This window comes from Pyxicephalus adspersus, chromosome 7, assembly GCF_032062135.1.
Source record: "Pyxicephalus adspersus chromosome 7, UCB_Pads_2.0, whole genome shotgun sequence".
Taxonomy (NCBI): Eukaryota; Metazoa; Chordata; class Amphibia; order Anura; family Pyxicephalidae; genus Pyxicephalus; species Pyxicephalus adspersus.
In genome coordinates this window covers 5,028,446-5,047,116 of record NC_092864.1, presented here as the reverse complement: position 1 = coordinate 5,047,116, position 18,671 = coordinate 5,028,446, and the positions used below count along the sequence as shown (strand labels likewise).

At 40.0% G+C, this 18,671-nt stretch overlaps 2 protein-coding genes across 5 annotated transcripts in view; one reads left to right on the top strand and one right to left on the bottom strand.

Moving 5' to 3' along the window:
• The first annotated feature begins 5,168 nt into the window (after nucleotides 1-5,168).
• LOC140334901 (apoptosis-associated speck-like protein containing a CARD) lies at nucleotides 5,169-13,061 on the top strand. Of its 4 annotated transcripts, none has more exons than XM_072417175.1 (4): nucleotides 5,169-5,716; nucleotides 7,879-7,932; nucleotides 9,566-9,631; nucleotides 12,737-13,061. In XM_072417175.1, the coding sequence occupies exons 1-4, from the start codon at nucleotides 5,440-5,442 to the stop codon at nucleotides 12,997-12,999; spliced, it is 660 nt and encodes a 219-aa protein (XP_072273276.1). In that variant the 5' UTR covers nucleotides 5,169-5,439; the 3' UTR covers nucleotides 13,000-13,061. The 4 variants fall into 4 exon arrangements, with proteins under 4 accessions (XP_072273276.1, XP_072273273.1, XP_072273274.1 ...); XM_072417172.1 differs by having other exon boundaries at nucleotides 5,170-5,716; nucleotides 7,879-7,941; XM_072417173.1 differs by having other exon boundaries at nucleotides 5,171-5,716; nucleotides 9,563-9,631.
• The window catches only part of LOC140334903 (ceramide synthase-like), a 35,090-nt gene continuing 29,404 nt past the window's right edge, over nucleotides 12,986-18,671 (bottom strand). Inside the window, exon 4 of the mRNA XM_072417178.1 lies at nucleotides 12,986-13,343. Within this exon, the coding sequence (XP_072273279.1) occupies nucleotides 13,266-13,343 (78 nt within the window). The 3' untranslated portion in view covers nucleotides 12,986-13,265. The remainder of the gene's footprint in view (nucleotides 13,344-18,671) is intronic.

Below are 18,671 nucleotides of genomic sequence, written 5' to 3'. Positions count from 1 at the left end.
TGACCACAAGAGACAATCACTGGCCAAAAGAGACTCAAAGTGACCATAGGACACACAAACTGACCACAAGAGACAATCACTGGCCAAAAGAGACTTACAAGGATCAAGAGAGACTCACAATGAAAGTAGGACACACACACTGACCAAGAGACAGTCACTGGCCAGAAGAGACTTACAGTGACCAGATGAGATGCACAATGACCAACAGAGACAAACACCATGCAAAAAAGACATCCACTGACCAGAAGAGAAACGGCCCAGGAGAGACAGACACTGACCAGAAGAGACAGACCGTGAATAGTAATGGGGTCACTCACCAGCGGAGGTGTTGTGTTGGCTCGCAGTGCCCAGTAATAAGAATGCCCCAGCCCCCTCCACCCACTCCCAGTTATTTCTGACAGTCCGGGAACAGCTGATAGTTTGGGAATGGAGGACAGATAGAGGCAGCTGTCACGCCTGCCCACTCCTCTGCTTGCCGTGTGGCCTCCATATTACCAGATGACCGTCCTTCCACTACTTGCATTCAATTCAGCTTTCCATTTGTGTTTCTAATTTGGTTCTTGGTAGAGCCATTTACATATTTCTTTCTTGGTTCTTCAATACAATTGTTTTTCCTGAAATGAAATATAGATTTATGTTATTTATTAATAAGAAGATTCTACAAAGCAGGCTTTGGATTACTGAATACACTGTCTGTATTCTATCCATAGTCAATGCATTTCCTATTCAGGCCAACAATATGAATACAACAGAAAATGTAACAAAGTCAAATCATAGTCATATGTAGATATAAAATACTCTCCTATATGGTAATCATAATTTATAAAAATATATCCAAAGCCAAACTTTTTCGGTCATTGAGCACCAATTATTATTATAACCAATGATAACCATTGCATTATCCTGGTTACGTTTTCTTTTATGCTTTGGTATTGATTGAAGGGATTTCACTTAATGTCCTGGAGACACAATGGGCAGTAATAAAAATTTCTCCAAAGTGAGGGAAACCCCATCCCAGTTGTTGCCAGACCAGATGCCCCCATTGGGAAATTCCTCCCTGTTCCAGTGACAATTGAAATGTTGGATGAAAGCACAGCTCAGCTTTCATGACAGTTCCCGGTGCAATCAGACAAGACAGAATATGGCAAGAGGAACATCACCTGTCCTTTTCTGTAACAACCACCTGCCTGATTCTGTGTTATTCAAGATGGAACTTTAGTTTATCTTTAAGTTCTTGTGGCAGTATTCACCATGATTTGAATCTTTCCAACAAGGACACAGAAAGCAGTAAAAAAATACATTAACAAAGGCTTCAACACCCCCCTCCACTGATCTAACCAAATAAAAGTAACAGTATTGTTTTTGGTTTGGAGGTATTTGTTTATTTACATATTATATATATATTTGTATTTATTTCTATATTCAAACACACACATGCATGTCGGTCTTATAACACCCAGTCATATATATTTATAATTTAGAGAAGAGATAAAATTGGTTAAACATTACAAATATTTATTATTTTTGTTACATTTTAGCAATCTGTCCTCTTTATCCAGACTGACAGTGAGGAAGGGAGGACACAGCAAGTATTGAACACCAGTTGTTCTTTCCTTTATATTACTTGAGACAGTTCAGGTGATTTTTGACACATTAACACCTGTATATAATATGACACATATGATAATGTATCATGCTGAATATATTTATATGGGATGATTGCATTTCTGCTACATTGTACAGCCAATATCTATACAGAGAAAAGTGTCTCCTAGTATGATTATTGGAATCATTGGCTCAGATGCTACCAATACGTTTTTAAAGCAGACACTTTTTGTGGCCCCAGTATACCCCTAGGCCAACCGACACATACTCACAAATACTGACACTTACTGCTCTTATCTATATATTACTCCTATACTATTCTTATATATATTATTATATTTCCAACCACCCCAGGGGCTGATTCCTTTCATGGACTGTTAGTAATGTGTGTGCAGACAAATCCTCCAAATTCCTACTTGTCTTCTAATAATAGATCTATGCTGTATTCAGGGATTATAGTGCTGTATAGTAAACACCACTGAGTGTACATACAGCCAACTAATGCTGTGTTTTAAAGATACCCCATCACTAATCAAAAATGCATGAAAAAAGATACAAAAGATACAAAATATCATAAGTGTATATCCGCCCTCCTATTGTGTGCTCCTTCCCCCACATCTTAGATTGTAAGGTCTTCTGCCCAAGGTTCTCTCCTCCCCACTGTTTGTATCTGTCAACCACTATTTAAGTTCTCATATATAATCTTATGGAAGGATGCGTATGGAATGGTCTGATGACAGGTTCTCTTTAACATACCTTTTTTGTTATGGGATAATAAGCACACATTGAAACAATGGCATCATACAAACTCCCTGCCATTCCACTGATCTCCACCTTCCACCAGGGCCACATCTGGGCACAAAGCTCTCATTTGTCTTGTTATTCTAAATCAATCTTTGTCTTTTATTTCTGTTTGTAACATCTCCTCCCAGTGATCTCAAACACACTGCACTGTGTAATATTATGGTGTACCAGGGCATAGAGACTCTGGAGCAGTGATATGAGAGCAAGTCTAATACTTTAGGTGCCAGTAATGTAGTCCAAAGAAAAAGAAACAGCAAGATCCATTAACCATGAACTGATCATACTGCTTCCAGTCTGGCCTTTTCTCACCTTGTGAACACAGAGGAACCCTTCAAATACCTTTCCAATATGGGGGTTCTGGTAGATCATAGAGAAATAAACATATCCCAGATATAAAACCCTATAAGACATAGTTGGTCAAGAGGAAGGCAAAAAATCCTGGTACAATTTGCTTCAACAGGGGAAAAAAATTCCTTCCTGATTCCATGAGGCAATTGGATGTTCCCTGGATCAGCAGTCTCTGTTAATTTTACTTTAAATCCTTAATCCCCAGTTATATTCTGTGCTTCTAGAAATCATCCAGCTTTATATTAAAGCAATCTATAGTAGTTGCTGAAACTACTTCCTGAGGGAGCCGATTCCACATTTTCACAGACCTTACAGTGAAGAATCCCTTCCTTATCCGGAGCTTAAACTTCTTTTCCTCCAGACGCAAAGAGCGCCACCTTGTGCTTTGTAATGATCTCAAAGTGAATAATTGGGAAGGGAATTCTCTATATAGACTATTTATACATTTATCCAGGGTGATCATATCCCCCCTTATACGTCTCTTCTCAAGGGAGAATAGATTCAGTTAAGCTAATCTCTCTTCATAGCGGAGCTCCTCCATTCCTTTTATTAGTTTAGTTGTCCTTCTCTGCACTCTCTCCAATCCCACAATGTCCTTTTTGTGAACCGGGGCCCAAAACTGGACTGCATATTCCAGATGTGGTCTGACCAATGCTTTGTACAGGGGCAGGATTATGTCCCCATCTCTGAAAAGAAAGAAAGTACTTTACTAGCTAGACAAGGCTGATTTACTAAACACTTTTTTTTTAGGTCTGTGTACACGAAGGAAATTGGTAGAGCTCAAGTCCAAACTCATAATAACAATGCCGCTGCCTTAAATGAGTCACAGTGGCTCAGAATTGATATGACTGAGAAACAGCTGGGAAAAATTAAGGTTGACAAAGCAACAGAACCTGATGGATTACATCCACGTGTCCTCAAAGAGCTGAGCTCAGTTTTTTCAAAGCCATTATTTCTAATTGCCTTCCTCTGGACCAGCTATGTCTTATAGGGTTATATATTGGGGATATGACTATTTCCCCAGTAGTTGAATTTGATGGAACCACAACTATAATTACTATACTCACAGCTCACAGTAGATTGGTGTGATGGTCAGTGAGAAGAATTCCTCTTATATTGCTGATTATTGGGAAGAATGTCACCCTTACAGATCAAAAACATCATTGGGGTCAGTTAAACTGACCTGAGAATCACAAACTGCTCATTACTCAAGGAACTCCCAGCAGCCTCTGCAGGAATCCTGGTTCACTGCTCGTGTCCATAAAACCTGACAATCCCTTATGGCTGTGCAACTTCTGCCATCTCCTGGTAAGACTGGAGTACTGCAGCCTTGACCTGTAAGGCTCACCTGAAGAAGCAAAAATGTAGAAGAATAAAAATTGATGGGCTTGACTTTGGTGGTTAATTAGAAAAAAAAAACATGAAGGTGTTAGGTGTTTACACTGCAGTAAACCAGCAAAATTCTGCCCACCTCCTGTTACTGCCACAAAGATAAATACCTTCCCAGCAATTGATGTCTTATTAAAGCCATTCAAGTATAGACAGTGCAAATAGAAAAAGTGTGTGTGTGTGTGTGTGTGGGGGGGGAGTGATTATTGCAATTCTTATGAATGTCAATAATAGGGATGGAAGGATAAGGTTGCTACATTGTTTAGGAACATTTTCTGCCTAAATCCATGGAGTTTATGGACATTAAAAAAAAACAAATTAAAATTGAAATCCAAGTAACACGGGTTTCTTAGGAAAATAAAAAATCCCCCTGCTGCAACATCTTACAGAAAAGTATTACCTGGAATTCAGTTATAATTTTGTTTGCTCCATATTTAAAGTCCATAAACTCTGTGGGCTCTATTTATAAATTATTCCCCCAGTTAATTCGTCTGAAGTTTGCTGAATAGCCCTACTGGTCTCATTTTAGTTCCTATTAAAACAATAACTCGTTCTGCAACCTAGTGGTCAATTGTGCACAGCTGTCACAATAGAAAATGAATAGTAAATATTATGAATAAGAATAATTTATAAATAGAGCTCCATATGTTTAGGGGGAATGGATGTCTCAGAGTCCTAGGTTCGGGATATTATCTGCAAGGAGTTTTTGTGTCTGTGTGATTTCCCCCAAACCCCAAAAACAATTTGGTTATTTCCTCCTTGTCCTTGGAGACTTTTGCTGGACGGCTTGTCCTGTCAAAGTATGATAATGACAGATTGCATCATATCTGAAATCAAATGAGAGAAAATGACTTCTACAAGTATGAGACACATATTCATACCTCTCATATGCAGTGCATGCAGGGCTCATTTAAATTCAATGCAAATTATACACCTGGAAGGTGTTACAGGAGGACATGAATCGATTACCGGTATATTTTAAAGGTGGAGGGTTGGAGGGAGGAGGGGATCCTTTCTTATCTGGCTACAAAGATGCAAACCAGATTCTATATAACGCCAACAAACAGAAAAGAGATATTACAAATTTTTCACTTCCTAAAGCAGACTGACCTCGCCTTTGAATTCATTCACACCCTTTTTTTTGTTAAAGCGGGAAAGTGAGGAGAGGAATTCCAGGAAATAGAATATTATACTGGTAAATTACTTTCAGTTTCAGACTGACTTGCAGTGACATTTTCTTTAAAAAGGGAATAGAGTAGTTCCTGGAGCCAAGGTCAATAGCACACGGGAGAAATGGATATGACCGTGCAGGATGTCCTGCTCTTGGCCTTGGAAGATTTGGATGAGAAGAGCTTCAAGAGGTTCTGTGGCAAAATAATGGACATAAAAATTGAGGAGGGCTACAACAAGATTGCCAAATCCAAGCTAGAGAAGGCAGAACGTTGTGATGTTGTGGATCTGATCTTGAGACAGTACACAGACTCTTATGGACCAGAGCTGACCATCGAAGTTCTAAATGCCATCAATGAGAAGAAAGTGGCCTTGGGGCTCAAGAAGAACCTAGAGAATGGTAAAGTTGGCCATAGGCTGGGGATGGCTGATGTATGTGGGGGTAGGAGTCATTTAAAAATGCGTGCTATGCAGTTGGTTTGGTTGTTGTGGGCTTCAGGGGGGTCATTGTCAACAGGGTTCAATAGCCAAATCCAGCATGTTTCTGACGCCAGTTTGAGATGCTCCTGAGATCATTCAGTTGACTTGCATTTGACCTGCTTCAGCTGGTTTCGTATTCCCATAGACTTGTATGGGAGAAGAAGCAAATGTGAGTCTATTGGCACCGCCATTTTCATACAGACATTAGAATTATGTTGACTGAGGCGATCATTCTCATTGGTCTACGGTAAAAGTCTACATTCATTTCTGCTGCCATAAGAACATCTTGTAGTTGTGCTGGAATGTGTTAAGTCACTAAACGACGACACAATTGGCAGCATTTAGTTATTATTGTGAGGAACTAATGGGATCTGTTTCCCACTCTTCCCTCACTTCTCTGCACAATAAAAAAGATACAAAAAAAGAGCTAGGTCAGCACAGATATATTCTCTGGAGAGGGCTATGACAAGTAAGGAGCCTATTGGGTTTAATAATAGAAGAACAGGCGGTTGATCGGGGGTTGGCAAGAGTGTAACTGCAAAAGCAAATTCCATCTTCTGCCACCATGCTGCCGGGAAGGATTCCTGCTCTGTATGGGCCTGGTCAGCACCAGTACTCGCCAGACACCGGTACCTCAAGCTAACGCCGCACTCCTCACCGCACTCCTCACCTAAAGCTTAGCTTCGGGAGACTGGTTACCTTTCCCAGCACACAGTTGCCCCCAGTGCACAAGATATGGTGTCTGGGGAAGAGCCAGGAGCCCACAGATAAAGCAGTAGCAAGATTTCAACTGAGACAAATCCAGAACACGGAGCAGAGGTCATACACCGAAAATCCGTTCACCAGACCCACAAGGGCCAAACACAAGCAGAGTCGGGGTCACAGGCAAAAGGTCGGTCAAGGCAGCGTAAACTCACAGGGTCAGCAACAGAAAATCAGACGAGAACTCTCCAGCACAGATTAGCCCAACTTTACGCTACAACGGGCCCTGGTGACTGGGAGCAGAGAGGTAACAAAATCCCAGCAGCCAATGGCAGCGCATAATAGAGTCAGGAGCTAACTGCCTCTAAAATCCCCTTCAGATGTGCACAGCTTCACAGAGTGATGCTGAGGATGCCAAAAAATACATCAGGCTGCACAGCTAAAGGGAAGCAGGGGCGCCTGCTATTTTAGTTCTGCTGACTGCTGTAAATGACATAGGTGCACAGCGCAGAATCACTGGAAAGATAAACATCTCCTAACATGCTCCTTGTGGGAAAGCAACAGTCTCTCTGTAGAGATCCAATGCACCTGCTGCTGACACTAACCTACAGCACTGCAATCAGAAGATCCACTTCCAGCGTTTCCTATACAGCGCTGTTCTGCTCTATGAAGGAGAATGAGTGAGCTGCACCTTGCTGCGCTCTCCTCCCTTCACTTGCATTGAGGTCGTCCATCTTCTGTCGCCAGGGCAGATCCATGAGTGATGTCAGACGGCCCGTCAGACCCTTAATCACCTGATGTGTGTACGTAGCCTTAGTCTTGATTATCCTCAGCAGTGAATTGTCTTTATAAATAATGTGGTATTCTGGGAACAAATGGAGAAGAAAGATCCAAAGAAAGGTAATTGAAGGCCATGCAGTCAGGATGGTGGGGCCATTCTTCTGGTTCAGGTGCAGTGGAATCTTGTATAGACCCTCAATAAGGCAAAACTAATAATGTTATTTCCAGATTTTGTTACAATTTAACACAGACATGACCAGTTTCTGCGCCCCACCAATCATCTACTTGCCAAGTAAAACACCTATTCAGTGCATATTGACTGACAGCCTAATAAAAATGAGATGAATATGTAAATATAAAGGGGGGTTCCAAGAACCATAAGAAGGGGATTTAAAGGTTCCTAAAAACTTGTGTCTGTAAATATATTTAGTTAAAATCTATTGTCCACAACAACTACTCTTCTTCTTTCTGCTGTGGTACATAAGTAATCTTTGTTGAATGTTTATAACATGAAACAAACATTTCTTTTTATAGAAAAGAGGACAGTTCTGCTGTAAAATAAAATGGAAATACTAATATCCGTGCATCTTTCTTTTTCAGTGGATGGATTTTGCTGGAGGGAAAAGCCTAAGGAACCACAAGGAATCCCAGACGGTGAGCAATGTGAGTGCAGGTCCTGTTGCCAATTAACTTTCCATAGGGACCAACCTTTGCCCAACAATTAATGCTAGGGTCCCCTAGGCTATGTACACACGTCAGATGATTTTCGTCCGATAATTGGCTCAGGACTGATATCTGACGAGAATCTTCTGTGTGTACAGAGTTCATCATTTATGGATCCGTCCTGGTGGATCCACAGATGATGAACAACAAATGATTATAATGGATGTGAAGAGGAGAGAGTGCATTGGGGTGCCGCTCAATCCTTCTCTCCTCTCCATAGAACATAACGGTGCTGTATGTACAACACTCATTCAGGCATTGTTCAGTCTTTTGTCTTTGGAAAGGATCGTGAAAGATCGTTTTCAATGACAATAATAGAATGAGTGTACATTATCCCCTCAGACATGTTCGTTCATTAGAATTATTGGGTTCACTGGTCTATTTACTGTAGAATTACTGTGGCTTCCATCTGACATTTTCCCTGGCTATGTCCCTGTTATAAATACCCGTCCCACTTTGTCCCAGCTTCTCCAGTGCTGTCAGATAAGCATACTATCAATGAAGTGGATGGTGTTACTCTGGGAGGAAATTATTATCATTGTCCCAACATAAGGAACACTGGTAAATATGTCTGATGAACCTGTCACTAGATCATTTTACTCCACTTTGTATAGGAAACCCTGGCTGGCTTAGCACCCCATACCACTAATCATTGGTCACTGGGTCATGGCAAATTGGCCATGTTTCATTGGAGTATTTAGGATAGAAGGATGCACTGTGGAAAGCCCTCGTTGAGACTCCACTGATGTTTGCAATTTTGTTGGGATTTCCTTGTGACAAGCGTGATAGACTTAACTTTTCTTACAGGGTGCTGTATTTATAAACCCTCCATACTTGTGGATTTCCTTCAAGAAAATAAAGAGAGCCTGCTCAGGCCAGTAACACAAGTAGCTCAAGTGAAAACCCCAAGATAACCCTAAGACAGCTGTGCTGAGATCAGTCTAACCTGAATGCAGTACTCCCAGATGAATACGTATCATGTACTTGGTGGATGCCTGAAAGGATAAGGTTAGGCTCCCTTGCCCCGGGTTAATGGAGACAGATGCATTTGGATGCCAGAAATGTACTGGTGCTGATTAAAGAGCGTAGAAACAGGTTGCCAAAGTTGACAACTTGCTGGCAGATGAATGATCAGATGCAGGTCAGGAATATGCTGAGATCAGAAACTTGCTGGCTTCAAAAGGCAAAAGAGGGGTCAGAGGACAGGCCAAGGTTGGTAAGTTGCTGACAGGTGCAGCATAAAGCAATGAGCCCCAGCAATGTCCAGTAACAAGCTTAATTTAGATTAGGGAACTGAAGGCTTAACCTAAAAACCGGAGGAAAACATAAAGGGAGTCAGAAGCCAAATCCAAGTCTCAATGAGTTAACAATGGCCAAGGGTCAGGTCAGGCACAGGATAGTCTGAAGATCACTCAGCAATGGAGAAATGAAATGCAGGCATTTACCAACCTGTCTGGTTCCAGTTCCATTTTTTTGTACTGAAAAGAGAACGGTTCTGCTGCAAAATAGAATTATATGACCAGATGAAAAGACTAATATCTGCGTATCTCTTTTTTTTTAGCAGCACGTGGGGCAGAATCAAAGCCTAAAACCACAGGAAAACCAAGAGAAATCCAAGGCCACAATTCAGGTCAGGCACAGGATAATGTCAATTTTAGTTGTTATTGAAAGTCTTACAAACGCATGAGAACATATAAACAATATTTAAAATATATACATAGTAAAAATAAATAGAAGGCTTATGTTAAACTGAAGTCTAAATATCACAAACTTCAAGCTAAAAGAAGATGAAACAAAAATATTTTACATGAACAAGTATTCCCATCTAACACATACTAAGCAAGGCCAAGAAGTGCAAACCCTTCACCATGTATGTCACCAAGATAACAAAATCTAAAGAGTACATAAAGGACAGACCGAGAAAGCCGCTCACCCTGAGATAGGAATTACACAGAAGGTAGACCTGAAGTTCCTCCATGCCCTCTCTAGACCCCAACATAGCTGATACCCCGCATGCCAAGTGTAATTTTGGACCACCCCACTAACTAAAAAAGTGTCTTCATGTCTATTCTTCTGACCAAATGAAATATACCAAATAGGTTTAGTATACAAATGAAAGGAGCAATTGTTCCTTCTTTTATAAGTATAGAGGACGATTGGCTATGCCCCACTACCCCCAACCCATAATCTGTTACCTTGTGTCCTTGGGTATTATCCCGAGTTTGTTGGTCCATCGTGTCTTTGGGACCCCTCTAAGATATAAACCTTTTACCCCTGCATCTCATACAAAACCATTGTCAATTCTTTAAAGAAGGTTCAACTCCTTCACTGCAATGTTGGTTTAATATATATACTTGGTGTAACAGGGGGATAGCTCAGATGATAGCTTTAGGGCAGGAAAGCAGTGGACAAAGTAGTCGCTGTAAGGTCCCACTTTATATCAAAACATACAGCACACTTTAGCACTTAGAACCTCCAATACGCCTCCAAGCTGTGTGCTAAATTCTACAAAGTCGGGACTTGTTAGCAATAACTTCTCCCCAGCCCCCGCTCAATCTACAAGCTCACTCTCCTCTTCCTCCTGCTCTTCTCTCTCCTCCATCCCCCGTCAACCAAGAGAACCTAGAAGCCCTTTTCCAGAATGAGTGGGGGCTGTCCTTTATTAACGAGCCTGGAGCTGGCCAGGCCCCAGAGGAGGCAAAAAAACCACAAGAAGGGACTGGAGGTGGTACCTGGTTTGAGGGTGGAGGAGCTCACTTAAATGAAATAAATACAATCCACTCCAGGCTTTGGCTTAACTCACAACTTTGGCCATAGTCCTCAGAGCGCTCTCCGCAGCGAGTAGTCTGCTACTGCACAGCAACCTCCAGGTTACACAGATTACCCAAAGCCCAGCACAGCCCCAGCCACCTCCTGCAGACCCATCTAACCATAGCCCAAACTCCAGACTCCAATCTTCTGATCACCCTCTTTACCCCCCCTAGCAGTATTCCCGAGTGTGACTCGGGGTGGATTTTACTTAAAAAAAGCGGTTCACCCGAGTCACACTCAGGGTTGCTTTAAACTAAAAAAAAAACCCTACTTACCTTGTTCTGTTGCTGTCCCCCCGCCTCCTGCTGGTCCCTGCAGGTCCTGGGGACACGTCCTGCTCCTCCGATCTCCAGCTGCGAAGTGTCGATTTGATCTACGGGGTTTTCCGGTTACATCGGTACATGCATCAGTGCGGCTGGGAATTAGCAGCAGGAAATTCAAAAATGTTTGTATTGGATTCAATATCTGTATTGAGTCCAATAGAAAGAAATATTCATAATATATATATATATATATATATATATATATATATATATATAATTATATTGTATTTTATATATATGCTACTGTACACTTTTGTTAAATTTTTTTCATTTTTTTTACAGATTTTTGATTTTTTTTATTTAAAGTTTATTATTGAATTTATTATATTTATTAAATACCAGTAAGTTATGCCTAAGAATTACAGCCTACAATGTAAAATAAATTTCCATGTAACATCCACTCCAACATCCATGCAATTGTCAACCATATGGGGCAGCGACCCAACCATCTCTTGGTGTTATATACCCCATACATCTAACAAATAATTCAAAAAAGCCCCCCCTAGAGATATGATCTACACTTTATAAATGTGCTTGGATGTGCAGCATCACAAACATTTTGAACCAATCAGTTTTGCATACCACTCCTATAGCAATACCTGTTCAATAAATGATGTTTCCTATACATTATTAGCCTAGGTGAACAATGACATATAGGACAAATTAAAGCTGTAATTTTTAACGTGCCATGCAAGAGCATTTAGACCATCCATGCCACTTCATCAAAGCATGCTTATGTTATTGCTACCGGGCCATTCCTAAAGCCTCATACTGGAATGTTCAAATGCAAAATCATGCATATTCCATGACCAGGGTATAAATTCCTATTCATTGACCTCCTCCTGTCTGGCTGGGTTAAGTCCAGGGTGGAAAAACTTAGGATCAGACCATGGTTCTCTTTCCTGTTACAGGGTTTCCATCATTATTTTTCTTGGGCCACTTGCCACTTTCTGTGCCTAGGCACTCCTGTTATGTGTCCTTATAGCTGTATATTGGGTCACTTCCTGTGCCTTGGGACTTCTATTCAGTATCTTTGTAGCTGTAAATCAGGTCAATTCCTGTTGTTTTATGTGCCTAGGCACATCTGTGCCATATCCTTATCGCTCGATCTATACAGTGGCAGCTCATCCAAGGAACTGCAGCCACTTTTAGACTTGTTCTTCCTACACCCCACTAGCCATCAGGGGAAACTCCGACAAGCCCTGCCTCAATAAGAATGGCCATCTCCATGCAAAGGCACATTGAAGAACAAGGCATGGGAATTAAAAAAAGAGCAGCTGTTGGGAGCCTATAGACAATAGTACTTTGCCCTCTGATTGCCTTTATTTTATTTACAAAAATACATAATTTGATAGTGGCTGTGCTGAATACAAAGCGAAATTTTTAGGTACTTATTGCAGATTTGCACTAGTGGGGAAACTAGTGGGGACATGTCCTATAGAGAACCCAACAGTTGTATGATACCATGCCAGTAGATTGAAATGGAAAGGTTTTTATTAATATTATTAATTTTTTAGTGTATCAAACATAATTATATACTGTAATGTGTTACCAAACATGGAATTTTCCATTATTAAAATTCTGATGCAATTTATTTATAGATGAAGAGCACTTCGTGGACAAATATCGGGAGGAGCTGATACAGGGGGTCTATTTAGTGGACCCCATCTTGGATGGTCTTCTACAAAAGCCTCTGCTGATCACTGAACAATATGATAAAGTACGAAGTCAAACCACCTCCCAGGATAAGATGAGAGAGCTGTACATGTGCATCAGAGGCTGGGGACCTGATGACAAAGACATTTTATACGAAATTCTATTAAGAAATAACCGCCCGCTCATCGAAAAGCTGAAGAGATGCTAAAGATTTATTCCATTTCTCTCCACACAAAATGTTTAATAAATCAGAATATCTGCATCATATAAGTGTTTCTGACTAGTTCTTAGCTCAGTGACAGAACTAAGGTTGAATAAAAGAAATTTGTCAGGCAGTCACAACTAATCACAAATCAGTAAGAATGAATGCTCTGCATACAAATAGCACATTAAAGAATACACAATTGGAGGTAGCTCAGTGTATTGGCTGGCCAATGCTCCTGAAGTTTATTCACAAGAAGCTTCTGCTTCTCCTTAGCGGGTGAAAATCAGGAAGCTCTGATAGAAGTGGTGCCTCTGGTAGATGCTATCCTTGGATTCCCAATCCTTTATCTGAAACAATAGAAAAAAAGGAACAAGTTTTGCTCAAATGAGGAAACTTCTCAATAAATACGTCAGTACCTGGAACGATCCTCAGAATGATGAGTTATAAAAATGCTTAAAAATCAAAATCATGTATTAGTGAAAGGTTTGATCTGGAAGGGTCCCATATCTAAACTAAAAAATAAGTAAAAATGTTCACACTAATGATATCTAAAATATACCAAATACTATAAAGCTAAGGTGTTCTGGCAACTATGTGGTACAAACAACCATCTATAGAAATCCTAAATTAAGAATAAACCAACCCTGCAACCATGTCCCACTGAAGGGCCAATTTTAGGTGTGGGGTGGGGGACTGAGCAACTGCCCAGAGCTCTCACCTACTCCAGTACACAAATTTACAGAATGGCAGTGGGTGCAAAAAGCTGGAATTTCATTCATTTAGGACCTCCACTTCATTTGCCCATTTTATCTATAACCATCTATGCCATATTAACAATTTCAATAGCCAAAAACCAAAATGTATTTTCTCATTTCTATCAGTTGGCAACTTAATGACAGAACAAAAAAAAAACAGAGAGTGGCGAAAACTGAAACTGAATTTAAAAAAAGTGAAAATATGAGCACAAACTCACCTGTGTGTCCCAGTCTCCAATAAAAAGTGAAACATATTATTACTGTTTTATAGTATTGTAAATAGACAAGGAAAAGGTATAGAAATTAGCGCCTCTTTATGGCAAGCATAAATAAAACTAGATAAAATACTTTATTAAATTCATATATGTAAACACAATAAGGGGGAATCCTTTGTGTGTACTGTACATGTTACACAATCTCTAGCAATGTATAATACTGATGTGTTTTAGAATGGATGTTCATCCAAAACTAGATTAGCGGGTCAAGATACATGTAGTATTTTTACGGTCTTCCCCGATGCGTTTCGCCCCAATTGGCTTCCCCAGGGGACATCAAGACTCTTCAATTCAATAAATCATGGTAAGTACAAGCCATGACTAAAAATACATAATGTTAAATTCTTATTTGCAAGCAGTAACTCATTTGACCCGGTAAATAATATTAATAATGGGATGAAGGATCACAGGCTGAACTCACTTCAAGGAGTTTTAGGTAGCAGGTAAGTAGGTTGGATAAACACAACCCTCCACTTCTTCTCAACCCCTATCCACATCTCATATTAATCCATTTCATCCTCAATACACACCTACACCTAACACTAAGAGACCCCAAAGCTACTCTAGCCCTAGTCCCCCAAACCTGGATAAAAGAAGACCCTTATCTACGTCACCACCCCACATGGTTCCACAATCATCACCTATAGATACCGCTACACTACCCACATTACCTACAGTCAGTCATGAATCATCTCACAACCTGTTTTTACCGACCCATTCCAATGAAACCATATCCACCCACAGTCACACCCCACCACCCCTACATGACATACCCAACCTTTTACCCATCTCCCTACCTCTCCCCACCCCACCTATTCCTCTCTCCAAAAAAAAGCTATCCCTAAAGTTACATATTCTTTTTTTTAGAACTGCTACCCCTCCCTTGTCACCTCCCAACATCTAGACGGGGCCAATGGACTATTTTGTCCTTAAATTGACCCAGTAAACAAAGAACTAGAAATTATCAATCTCTCCCCTTACAATTTCAGTTTGGATGGGATCGAACTTTTGAAACTTGGACTTTCCTTTTGCCCACCTACCAATCTTGACAAATTTGATGTCATTAAAGACCTCAATCTTTTAATCAGTAACTTTGAAAGTCTTGTTTGATAAAAAGTTCTGCCTCAAACTAACTGTCCTTAACGAAGGAATTTGATTGATACATTCAGTATTCAAGACTTTAAAAATCTCAAGATCCTGCAACAATTATTGGAGGAAAATAAATCATGTGACAATGAGAGTATGACAAATACAACTAATGTTGACTCCACGTACCCGCAACTCCCATTCAGACATCCTAAATCTACTTTCTTCTGACAAACTTCGCTGTATCCCCATGAACATACCTTTTTGAATTTAGTTACAGAGGACATCGAAAAAATATTTGACATGCCTTATAGGAAGGAAAACATTTGGACCCCAAATATCAGAAAGCCCTTAAAAAGTTAAAAGCCAATAAAGATATTATAACAAAACCATCCGACAAGGGAGGGACTATTGTAATTCTTAGCACTGAACAGTATGAAAATATATCCTACAGAATCCCATGGAACCCTGAGTGGTATAAAAAATTGCAGGTGACATCACTAAATAATTTTATGAAGAATATTACACCAACATTACTACTGCATTTAATGATGGGACCATCGACTAAAATATGAAGGACTATCTTTATGTTATAAATCTGGTAACCTCAACTTTCTACACACTACCTAAAATACATAAAGACCCTATCAATCCCTTGGGCCGCCCAATCATCGCTGGTGTTGGAGCTATTTCCTCCAATGCCAGTGAGCTGGTAAAGTCTTACCTGAGACCCATAGTGCTCAATTCACCATCCTTTCTCAAGGACACAATAGATTTACCCATACTAACATCACTACTCAAAATTCCTCCCAACTCTTATTTAGTGACTATCGATGTAGAATGCTTATACATCAGCATTCCTCATAATAAGGGCATACAAGCGATTTCTAATTACCGTAATAATTACTATCCCTCAAATGGACCCTTTAATGAATTTATTACAAGTTTGTTACAATATATTCTAACCAGAAACTATTTTATGTTTAAGGAAGGGTACTAACGTGCAGAAACAGGGTGTGGCAATGGGCACGAATGCTCCCATGTATGCCAATCTTTATCTGGGCAGATGGGAGAAACTACTTCTTACTAACCCTGCCAACTCGATATATTTTCCCCATATAGTTTTATAGCGAAGATATATTAATGATATTTTCATTGCCTGGGCAGGCTCAGGAACTCTTTTGCATGATTTATTTAATGGATTGCAAAATAATACTTTTAACTTAAAGTTTACTATGGCTTGTAGTAAAACTAAACTACCATTTCTAGACACCTATTCAATCATCTCTGATGAACAAACCATCTACACTACTTTATACAGAAAGGAAACTGCGGGCAACACTATTCTACATTATCATAGTGCCCATCCAGAATCTCCTAAACAAAGCATTCCTCTAAGACATTACATTAGACATTACAAGACATCAATACATTAGACTTTGTCGCAACTGTACTACAGATACAGACTGAAATCGAAGCTAAGGGATTACAAAATAGACTACTCAATAGGGGATACAGTAGTACTGCAAAAAAACAAAACGGCATATCCCTATTAACTAAAAACAAACCAATCACCCCTGACACACAAGTCAGAATGATTACCAAATTCAACAACCAACATGAAGAAATTTTGACAAATACTGAAGACAGATTGGCATATTCCGATGTCAGACCCTAAGTGTCCAAACGTCTTCAATCTTCCCCTTCAATCACATTTAGAAAATCACTTTACTCCTCCCCAACAAAACACATGACAACTACTACCACCTGGGATTTGTAAATGTGGAAAATGCTCACAATGCCCCTGGATCAAGGAACAACAATTGATCAAATTACCCAACAATCATTTACATTAAATTAGAAAACATATTACTTGCTCAATCACAGGGGTAATTTATATGATTATGTGCATCTGCAACAGATTTTACATTGGCAAAACTAAAAGAACCCTACCTGATAGAATTTATGAGCACATTTATTCTAGGTAAAATAACACAGGTAAAATGACAACCCCCATTAGCCATCATGTGGGCACAAACCATAACTTTGACAACTCAGTGATTACATTTTCAGCATTAGAGTGCCTCACTCCTAATCTTAGAGCTGGTAATCTTGATCAGATTCTTTTACAAGCAGAGACTAAATGGATTTCAACTTTAAAAGCCACCATGGCCCCGGGTTTAAATGATGTTATGTCTTTTAAACCTTTCCTCTGAATTACAATTATTGATATAATTGACACTATACACTCATTTCAAGATGTACAGCATGCTATTTGTGGAGAATGCTTCCAATTGTCATATGATTGTTGTTATGCAAGCGGGTGTGGACCCACTGTGCCACTGACTGGGTATACTCCAGAGGGGCGTGACTAAGCAGCTACCAGGTCTTCGCTAGAGCCCCTGATGGTGAGGATAGGCTTGGGCTGCGGGGTAGCTGCCAGGTGCCACTCCAGAGCAATCCCCAGGCCTACAGATTATTATTTATTTAAAGTTTATTATTGAATTTATTATATTTATTAAATACCAGTGAGTTATGCATAAGAATTACAGCCTACAATGTAAAATAAATTTACATGTAACATCCACTCCAACATCCATGCAATTGTCAACCATATGGGACAGCGACACAACCATCTCTTGGTGTTATGTACCCTATACATCTAACATATAATTCAAAAAAGCCCCCCTAGAGATATGATCTACACTTTACAAATGTGCTTGGATGTGCAGCATCACAAACATTTTGGACCAATCAGTTTTGCATACCACTCCCATAGCAATACCTGTTCAATAAATGATGTTTCCTATACATTATAGCCTAGGTGAACAATGATGTATAGGACAAATTAAAGCTGTAATTTTTAACGTGCCATGCAAGAGCATTTAGACCATCCATGCCACTTCATCAAAGCATGGTTATGTTATTGCTACTGGGCCATTCCTAAAGCCTCATACTGGAATGTTCAAATGCAAAATCATGCATATTCCAGGCCCAGGGTATAAATTCCTATTTACTGACCTCCTCCTGTCTGGCTCGGTTAAATCCAGGCTGGAAAAACTTAGGATCAGACCATGGTTCTCTTTCCTATTACAGGGTTTCCATCATTATTTTTCCTGGGCCACTTGCCACTTTCTGTGCCTAGGCACTCCTGTTATGTATTTTTATAGCTGTATATTGGGTCACTTCCTGTGCATTGGGACTTCTATTCTGTATCTTCGTAGCTGTAAATCAGGTCAATTCCTGTTGTTTTCTGTGCCATATCCTTATCGCTCGATCTATACAATGGCAGCTCATCCAAGGAACTGCAGCCACTTTTAGACTTGTTCTTCCTACACCCCACTAGCCATCAGGGGAAACTCCGACAAGCCCTGTCTCAATAAGAATGGCCATCTCCATGCAAAGGGACATTGAAGAACAAGGCATGGGAATTAAAAAAAGAGCAGCTGTTGGGAGCCCATAGACAATAGTGCTTTGCCCTCTGATTGCCTTTATTTTATTTACAAGAAGACATCATTTGATAGTGGCTGTGCTGAATACAAAGTGAGATTTTTAGGTA